This window comes from Polyergus mexicanus, unplaced genomic scaffold (assembly GCF_030449975.1).
Source record: "Polyergus mexicanus isolate NDT 795.1 unplaced genomic scaffold, iyPolMexi1.0 SCAF_2, whole genome shotgun sequence".
Lineage (NCBI taxonomy): Eukaryota > Metazoa > Arthropoda > Insecta > Hymenoptera > Formicidae > Polyergus > Polyergus mexicanus.
In genome coordinates, this window is record NW_027223322.1 from 9,082,704 (window position 1) to 9,093,182 (window position 10,479).

Here is a 10,479-nt window from a genome sequence, read left to right on the forward strand (position 1 = left end):
TTTCTCTCTCTCTCTCTATACCATATATATATAATTTTATTATTATTATTAATTTTAATCAATAATAATTTTAATCAATATTATAACAACTATACAAGAGATAACCGTAAGTTACAAATGAAGCATACTCAATGATAAGATATTCTCGATGTGTTTACATTACATTATACAATTATAATGCCGCTTACGCACAATAACAGTGCTATGAATTAATCGCAAAAATCATGAGGATGAAAAATGTAATCTTATTTCATTTCTTAATATTATATATTGCTATATATACCAATTCTAGTTATTGATTCACCGAGGAAGTTTTGCCGATCAAAATGATAGCATTGATAGCACTAGAATTGGTAGCAATATATAATATTAAGAAATGAAACAAGATTATATTTTTTTACCCTCGCGATTTTTGCGATTAATTCATAGCACTGTTAATGTGCATAAGGTGCCGCGTTATCTCTTGTTTAGTTGTGTAATATTGATTAAAATTGTTATTTTTTATACATGAAATATATAGATATTCTAAAACGAGAACAAATTGTAATTTATCGTACAATTTATTACCGCTCTGTGTAGCATTTATAAAGATATATATATCGCCCGAACTATGTACGTAGTAAAAGTGGGAAGAGATTGTTCGCTTGTATTGTGTAGTACAATTGCAAATCTAGATTGTATCTTCTATAATATTGGTAATTGCATGGCATGTATAATGTATACTTTAAATTAAACTATTCCTGAGAAATAGTGTCTATTCATATTATTCTTATATTTATATAAATTAAAATTAGAGATTCTAAATCATAGAAGTTAAGAATAATGTGGAACAATAATGTCTCCTTGCAAAATTATCTTAAAATTCATGCAGAGTGAAAGTATAGCGATAATTATTATCTCACACACAAGCGACGATCTTAATCGAAGGAACTAATCGTGCCGTGCTTCGATTCACTCTATATATCTTTATATATTTATAAATCACGTCTTTTTATTCTTCTCTTTTTCCACGCGCTCGTGATTGTCGCAAGAGACTTCGCTAGATTCTTTTTTCACATCCTCACTATGCGAATCGTTTTCTGGAATGCTCTCAAGATTCCAATCAGACTTTTGTCTTTCGGTCCCTCCATCCATATGTTTCCGGTCTCCCATTTCCTCCATGATCCTTGGCGACGTTCCTAAATCTTTTTTTTCGTTCTCGAGGGTACATTCCTCCGATGGCACCGAGCTATTTGTATCCAGCGAGGTTTTCGACGCGGTCGACGATTTTGTCGCGGACTCCGATGGGACAAGTTCAGCGTCCAGACTAGTCACCTCCTCGATCACGACACCCTGAGGGGGGCCCGGAAGAGCCAGAGGTTCCCTGAGACTACCCTCGCCGGAAATCGTCGAAGGATGAGCGTCGGCGTTTTTCGAGCACTTTATTGTGTCGTCTAGAGATAAGGAATCCATGTTAGAGCCCAAATCTTCCACGCTGGTTATGAAATTTAAGTATCGATTCTCATCGTCTCTCGGATAGCCCAGCATCAAGATATCCGTCAGTGTCGGTTCCTTAGGTTTCGCTCCTTCAGCGTTTGTATCAAAATCAGAATGGGAGTTCTGACTGACTGTAAAGCGATTGCGAGATGCATCCGCTAGGAGATGCATCACGATTGGAAAAGTCGAATGATCAGTGAAAATGTTGCCTTTCTGAAAACTCCCACCGTGTTCGTCATCATGACTGTGAAAAGCAAAATATTTATACACGATGCTATCTCTATTTTATGGTATATTTTAATACAGATTATTAGAAAGCAAAAAATATTTAAAACGTAATAGCACGTTTTTAATTTCTTTTATAAGCATTACTTACACGGAATCGCTCTTGTTGGCATTAGATTCTGCAGTATCAGATTGATTAGTTTCTTCTACATCCTCTTGAATCGTTTTATTCAAAAATTCGTCCGTCGTTGAATTAGCCTTACGGTATATTGAATCGAAAAGAGGCAACGGCACGGAATCGTGAAACTCGCCAGTATGTTGAAGTCTACCTGTAGCGAAAGCATTCTCCAATGAGAGAGTAGTATTTCGTAGAGCTTCCTCTCGTCGAAGACGTTGCCTTCCAGTTTTGGTTTCTCGCAAATTTGAAGGATGCTGCACCGTTAAATGATCGTTCTAAAAATTAATAGTCTATAGGATTGTTGATTATATCGTTATCTTTTTTAATGTTAAGAAATAAAAAACATATCTTTTCCAGAGAGAGAAAAGAGATTGTATCATATATCTATAATTATATTTAAATAATTACTTATTAAAGAAATATAATAAATATTTAATTAACATAATTTTAAATTTTATTTCAAAATACAAAATTTAAGGAAATCTAACAGACATAATGTTTGTAAAGTCGTGAACATCAATTTGGATCTAAGAAACAATTATTTTAAGGGAGCTTAACAGAGCTCTCGAGGTGCATGTGCCAAGCTTGTTATTGCCAAATAACCGAACTGTCTTCACGTTGCAATCACGAAAGCGCTGACGTTTAGCAGTGACCCACCGCTTCCTCTTTTACGTAATGTACTTCCGGCGGACGTGGCATACAAAATATTACGTTCAGCTACTCGACTTTACAAAACGAAGAAAAATCACACGATTCAATTTCGAGATCCAGTTTCAATATATTGAATTACTATACTATACACATGCAAAATTACAGTTTAAGTAATTGATAAAATTTTATTTTATTAAAGATTTTATTTATTCTATAATTTTAATAATTTTTTTTAATTAGAAACTAATTAAATAAAATTAATTAGTGTTATTATAATTATTCTACTTACTGTATGTGTTTTCTGTGCCGAAGAAACGTTATTCGAAACAGATTTCGAGTTTACATCTTCTTTCATACGACGACGCGTTAAAAATCCTCGGAAACCTTCACAAAATGATTTTTGTTACTTATTTTTGTATCATCTCTTTAAAGAGATTATGCGTTTTATTATATCATATTTATCTCAAAATAGTATTTATTTTATTACTCCACCTTCTGATCGCGATAGAATGGACGATACGATATTATTTATATTTTTGAAATTAATCAAACTTATCTTTTTTTAAATTTTACTGTGTGACTTGAATATATTAAATGATAAAAAAATTAACAGTTGGTTTACATTATTAACGCAACATAATTAAAGTATCAATTAATGACATAATTTTATTAAAATGCATTACTCACAAGCTTGGATTTTCATAACTGCTAAATAAAAATCATCTTTCTTCTGAATAAGCGATTCATCTTTGATAATTTCTGGCACATCAGCAGCAGGCTCCATCCCTTCGTCTGTATTCGCATTAAGATCAGAAGTTTCAATCACTGTCTCTACGGTCGATGATTTTGTTTCCGTAATCCAATATCCACTATGAAAATGATCTTTCGATTGTTCCGATATTACGCTTGCAATTGGCTCGTGAACATCCTCTATTTTTGTTGAAAGATCTTTGTGTTTTTCTATCTCGTTATTTTCCACATCTTTTTCTATCCTATCGTCAGTAACGAATTCGTTGCAAGTAATTAGCTTATCATTAATATCTCCATGTTCATCATCGTCATTCGTCGATTCATTCATCAAGCCTTTTCTTGATTCTGTTGTTTTCACAGACACTGTTTTCATATCCACAATTTTTTCCTGTAATTGTAAATTTTCGTAATCATCATCTTTTTCTTGGATTTTTAGATTTTCTTGCGTGTATTTCTCCGATTTCTCTTGCTGACATTCTTCGTGTACTTCTATTTCTTTTTGTTCTCGTTTTTCCTCAATTTTTAATTTCTTTTGCTCACATTCTTTCTCATCTTGTATGTTTTCTTCACTTTCTTTTTGTTGTCCATGTAATTCTTCAATTTTATTTGTACTTTCGTTACTTTGGCTCTCTATAACTTCTTTAACGCTTGTTTGCTTGTCTTCAAGATTTTCCTGATTGTTAATAGAAACCATATCAATAATATCAAGCTTACTTTCGACTGTAATCTTTTCTTCATCCTTATTCGTGCTTTCGTTGCTTTGACTCTCTATAACTTCTTCAACGCTTGTTTGCTTGTCTTCAAAATTTTCTTTATTATTGATAGAAACCATATCAATAATATCAAGCTTACTTTCGACTGTAATCTTCTCTTCATTCTTTTCTATTGTTTGTGCATCATTAAGTTCTAGTAATTCGTCCTGCTCAAATTGTGCTAAAGGCGCAACCTGCCTAATTTCTACACAATCTTTTTCTTCCACTTCCAATTTAAGTTCTTCAGATTCATTGTCTATTATTACAGTGTTCTTATCTTTGTGATCTTGTTTAATATCCTCCATGTGGCTAGATAATTCATTAATTACTTCAACCTTTGCATCTTTATCTAAAGTTTGGATTTCCTCTGAAGAAATTTCACATTCTCTTTTTTCCTGTTCATTAACAGATTCCGACAAAGAGCGATTAGATTTGTCATTCACACTTAAATTGCTTTTCTCAGATTCTCCACTATCTTTAGATTTCTCTTCTAACACTAATTCTTTAGCATAAAGTTGCATATCTTCTTCTAGCGAGCCTATCAATTCTCTCGCAATTTCTTCCTCATTTTCTAATTTTTTTTTCATCTCCTCGTCTCGTAAAATTGGACCAATTAGAACAACATCTTCCGGTAAAACCATACTGTTTTCCTGAGATTTCACTTCGTCTTCTAAATTGGTTTCCAGAGACAACAGATCCTTCTCCAGCCATTCATATTCCGCATGTTCCGCTTGATATAATTGATCGGCTTCTGGAACTTCCGACTGCAGATGTCTCGATAAACTTTCCGTGAACTCTTTAGCAATATTTTCTTCGCGATCAGCTAAAGCCTGTTGGTTCATCAATCTCTCATCCGAAATCAATGGCTCGATTAACGACGTCGTGGTGTCGCTCTCTCTAGAACTATCGATGTCCTCTTTCGTCACTGTTCCATTCGCCGTCATTTTGAAGGACGATACCGTGTTATCTTGAAGAGAATCAAGGTTCAATTCTGGCACTACTGGTCTATCCAAACTCGGACTCTCGATGGAACGATTGCTCGCGATACTCTCTTTCACGTCGCTCGATGTGATTGTGCGGGTGTCCTGCGTGCTTCCGTTCTCTTCCGATGAGTTCTCTATCGTGTTCCGGGACTCTACCACAAGGTTCATGTTTTCTTCGTCTGTCAAGCCAGTATCTGCCATTAATCCTACGGTATCAGGCAAAGATTCATACTCGGGAACTTCGGAGGAAATCTCCTCAGCATTCTTGGATTTGAAAGTCATTTTCGCGTTAGTTGCTTCATTCTCCTCGTGTTCCACGATGTCTTCCAGAATCGCAAGTTTCGTTACTTCTTCATGTATAATCGGCTGTTTATCATCTTTCTGCTCTCGAGGGGTCTCATTTTCAGTGTCCTTTTTCTCTTCTTCTTCACCTTCTTCTTTGATCCTATCCAAGTCCTGGTGAACGATTACTATTTGACTCGATTTTATCCCTTTCGTACCATGCACGAAATCAATATCTACAGGCAAAACAGAGACTTCCGGTCGGATATATTCACCGAAAATTTCCATGCCGTGTTCATTTTCCTGTGTTTCGCTCTTTTTAGCGATATTGGAGCGGATAAATGATTCTTCTTTTTTACTCGTCAATCCAAACTGATAATTCTTGTCTTCTAAAATCACGGGAGACGAGCAGTGTTTGTCTGGAATAATCACGGTTGTCACGGAATCGGGGATCTCGCAGGGAGAGCCCTCGCTCAGAACATATGAAAACGGAAGTTCCAAAGAAAGTGACGTCGCTACTGATAACTCGTCGATTTCGCGTTTTTTTCGCTCTTTCGTCTTAATATTCTCATCCGGAAGATCTATTGCTGAGATTTCGCTTTCGTTTGTAGCATTTCCGCAAACTGTAATCTTTGAAAGTTTATTTACTGTATTGTCAGCTTTACTGTTGGATGTCGTTACATTATCATCGTCTGTTTCACAAATAGCTACTTGAGTAATCTGATCATCTTTATTTTGTAATTTTGGATTTATAGACTGTATATCCTCAATATGAATTTTAACTATTAATTTTTCCACGTCAATAGGCAACTTTTCATTCATCAATCTTTCAGTTTTATCCATTGATTGTTCGTCTTCAGGTACTTTGATTGCCTCTTCTGCTGCTTTTGTTAATATTTCCATACGGTTTGTCGTCATTTCTACTTCATTCTTTAATATTTCCGCTTCATTCATTTTGTTTGTTGATTTTTCAATCTCATTTACTGATGTTTCTGCTTCATTTGTGGTATTTTCCATTTCATTCGATGATCTCTCTATTTTCTCTTCAGCCTTCGATTTTTCTGTTTTATTCGATAAATTTTCTTTTTGAGTCATTGATATTTCTATTACATCTTTTACTTTTGCTATTTCATTTGTCATATTTTTTTCCTCTTCATCGTCATTTCTTATTTTTCCTTCATCGTCTTTATTTATCGATATTTTTTCCGCATCCGCCAACTTTTCTACCCCACTCACAGTCTTTTCTACTTCATTAGTCGACTTTCCTACGTCATTTATCTTCCCGTCAATCATCGACTTTTCCACTTGGCTCGTTTCTTCGCCACCGTCATGCATCGCGAGTTGTTGGCCAGCCATTGCTATCTCAATATTTCGTTCTGCCATCTCGATCTCGATCAACTTATCCTTCAATTCGTCGAATGTGTTGATTCGCGCAAAATCCACGTCCTCGTTTTGAAGCCTCTTTTCCTCGTTGGATTCTAGCGAATCCGGCCTCGGCGACACATTTATCACTTCTGGCGTAACGTTTAAACTGTCTTTGAAGATTTCTTCCATCTTCTTCCTTTCCAATTCCTCAAATTCCTCGAGACTTTCACGTTTTTCTGCATCGTTAAACCTCTCGTCTGACACTAGGTTCGATATTACATCACTATTGGGGTCCTGTTTTATATCTACAATTACTTCTTCATAATCGTCTTTAGGAATGATCTCTATATCTTCTATGTCATTCGTAATGTCATGCATTGTTGAGGCTTCCTCGGCATCCTGTGATTTTCTACTGGAATGGTTACCGTTAACTACCACTGGCAAAACCGGCAAGGATAGCTCGTCCTTTTTCTTCATCGACTTGGGAGCTTTCGGAGAGATAGGCGGCAGAGTCAAATTATCCGAACCGTTTTTAGTGGCGCTCCTGGAATTTCTAGAAGACGACGGTCTTACTCTTGGCAGGGAGACAATGTTTGCTTGATCGGAGACCTCTGATTCCGGCAGCTCATCTCCCGCGGAATCGTTCTTGCGAATGCCGCCCAAGTCGTACGTGGACTTTGAGATATCTTCCAAAATGTTCTGCGTGGCGGTCAGTTTCGCTTCCAAGGTATCACGTGTCGCATCGGATTCATATTCCAATTTATCATTGTGATTGCTGTCGACTTGATCCATGACCCCGATATCACCGTGGCCGCTATTCTCGCGTCTTCTCGTTTTTTGGCCCGATCCCACGCTGCGTTTCCTCGATTTCTTTTCCTCCGTTTCCACATTCGAAATCGTTTCGTCTCCCGAGAGAGAGTTTTCCGTCTCTTCCTTTTTAATAATGTCGATTTTTCGCTCCGGCAATTCGTTTCCAGTTTTTCTTTCGCTTTCCTCTTCTTTTTCATAATCGCGATATTTTTTTCCATCTCGAATACGCTTACGAAAGGAATCCTTGTTCCAGGCGAGATCAACTGATTTTGAACGCTTTCCCCGCGGTCCCCTGACCTCTTCCAACTTCTCTTTAATGATTGGCGTCGCGCGATCGATCACCTCCTGCACCTGTTCCACATACGTAGGCGACCGCAATACTTCCAGACTCGCAGTGCTCGCGAATTTGCGTAATACATACGCTCGGATACGATCCATGCTGAGCGCTCTCGACGACACTTTCCTCTCAGAGGAATGTTCGGAGAATCGCGATTTCGGCCTGTTTCCGGTCCGAGCGATAGTTTCGTTGCTCGCACCATTGTTCTTCATGTTCGATCTCTCGTATCTGATAAATAAAGAAAGAAAATTCAATCTTAAAAATAAATCTTTTTAGTTCTCTCTTACTTATGCACTCTTTATTACATATAAATTATTATAAAATTAACTAATAATTATAATAATCTATTGTACCTATTTTCACGTCCAGCCTTGGTCATCGTTTCACGCTCCGTCTCGGTTTCGGACTCAGTCTCTATTCGCCGCACTTTTCTCAAGGGTCTCCGAGCGGAGATTCTACTCGAGCTCGTCGTCGTCGTCGTAGCACATTCGACCTCCTCTTCGGGATCCTTATTCGTCTTAGAAATCTTCATTTTAGATCGTCTCTCATTTCGAATCCCTTTCTCCGTATCATCGGTCCTTTTCGCTTTCTCGCCGCTTAATTTGTTTCTTCTGAGTTCCTGCTTAATATCCTTAGTCTGGATATTTTTGCCGTGAAGAGCAGACATTTGTGAGATGATTCTCGACGCGCGAATATCCGATGTCTCGTTATCCTTCGATTTTTTCGAGATTTTCTTTGTAGTCATCGAGAGACTTCTCGAACAAGTTTGCTTCGATGTTTTCCGATTCTCTCTATCGGTAGAAACATCCGTACTCTCTTCCACGTCGGCAGACACCTTTCCGCGTCTCTCTTCTTCCGTTCTCTCAAAAATCTCGATTTTTTTCTCCAAGGACCAATCACTGTTTGAAGATCTTCCGATATCTTTAGCCTTTTTGGTGGGCCATAATCTGAACTCGCAACCGAATTCATGGTCGAATTCGCGACCGCTATATTCTTCGGCATGATACTGTTCCCGCAATTTCAACAGCTTCTCGAAATGATGCGCCGCGAATACATATATGTCCTCAGGATGATGACGAAGGACCTCCCTAGTAAGACCCTCGACTACGGACGCGAGTCCGTGAGGTACTCGCGGCGCGATGAGGTATCTGGTACCAGGATGCAGACTGGGACGATCGATCGGCGAAGTTGAGCTCAGCATCGTATCCTACTTGACTATGTGTGTATATATTGTAATACTATTTTCAATATTTTATATATAATTTAATTTCTTATATATAATTTCTATTAATTAATATATAATCTATAACTATTTTCTCCTTTTCTCATGTTGATTGCGAAATAAATTTTTCTTTAAAGAGACGATACTAATGCGATCCTTCAACTTTCATCCGAATTCCAAATATTTGGAATTAAAAATTAAAAATTTTATATTATTTTAGGAAGCTTGTTTGTTACAAGGAAATATAATAAAATTCTTAAATCTTTTAACAGATAATGAAATATATATTTATTGGGGGAATCTCAAAAAAAGATCTTATTTTTCTAAAATCGATTTTCTGGGATATTCTACATGAAGTTAAAATCGAACTTAAAAAAGATAATTTTATAAATATGAACAATATTTTATTAGTGTTTATAGGCTTGCTATGCTTTAAACTATTTTTTATTTATAGTATAAAAAACACTACAGCTTTAAAGTATTTTCAATAAAACATTTCTAAATATTGTCGTATTTTTTATTGTTTTTATCGTTTCAATTTCAACTTACATTTTTTTATTTGATATACCTTGTATAATAGAGTGCATTTATTTCCTTCTATGCTGATCTTTCATATATTTTCAAACAAATTTGTTTGAAACAATAATTCCAACAAAATAATTATAATTAACTAACAATAAGACGTATATAAGACGTATATAAGACGTATTTTTTCAAAAGTAATTATAATGAGTTATATATATGTATGTGTATATATATATATATATATATATATATATATATATATATATAAAACTGTATGTGTGCATATTGAAGTGCAATATTATTACGCAGGATACAACGGTGCTCGTGTATAATATCTGACAGGAATACATATGTACCTGTCAAGATACGAAAACTGACAACATGAATTGCGCAGATATCGCTATTTTTATGTTCTGGAAGCCGGGACCTGTTCAGAGAGAATAAAACAGAAGGGTTACCACCACCGAGCGAATGCACCCCCGTGGCACAACTGAATCACCAATACTAGCCTCGTCCGTTGCGGTGGTCGATCCATTGATTAGTTGGCCCTGACGCACAGCCACGTGACTCCGCCGCAGAATAATATACGTGTGGCTTAAAATATGGAACGGAGGGCCAGAGGAAATTGAATAATAATGTGGTATACGCAAATGCGATACGTAGTGATCCATTTCTCTACCTTTCATGACATAGTCTCAAGAAACAAAGTTCGCTTATAATCGATCACTGGGTATATAGCCGAGAATATATATATATATATATATATATATATATATATATATATATATATATATTTATATTGAACGTTTAATAATATAATCAGCGACAGCGCTCTCTTATAGATTTTACATGATGTAATTATAAGAATAGAAATTATTTTAGAATCTATACTAAGACTTGCAAAATACACAAAAAACGGTATA

The 10,479-nt window shown here is 36.1% G+C and overlaps 1 protein-coding gene across 4 annotated transcripts; it reads right to left on the reverse strand.

The window, feature by feature from the left end:
• Positions 1-133: 133 nt before the first annotated feature.
• Positions 134-10,291, reverse strand: LOC138944811 (putative leucine-rich repeat-containing protein DDB_G0290503). 4 transcript variants are annotated; one of them, XM_070315830.1, is made up of 7 exons: positions 10,066-10,291; positions 9,913-9,983; positions 8,163-9,024; positions 3,218-8,037; positions 2,820-2,914; positions 1,853-2,154; positions 134-1,720 (listed from the first exon to the last, which is right to left on the reverse strand). In XM_070315830.1, the coding sequence occupies exons 3-7, from the start codon at positions 9,008-9,010 to the stop codon at positions 982-984; spliced, it is 6,804 nt and encodes a 2,267-aa protein (XP_070171931.1). In that variant the 5' UTR covers positions 9,011-9,024; positions 9,913-9,983; positions 10,066-10,291; the 3' UTR covers positions 134-981. The 4 variants fall into 4 exon arrangements, with proteins under 4 accessions (XP_070171931.1, XP_070171930.1, XP_070171933.1 ...); XM_070315829.1 differs by having other exon boundaries at positions 9,913-10,291; XM_070315832.1 differs by lacking the exon at positions 134-1,720 and having other exon boundaries at positions 1,859-2,030; positions 9,913-10,291.
• Positions 10,292-10,479: the final 188 nt, after the last annotated feature.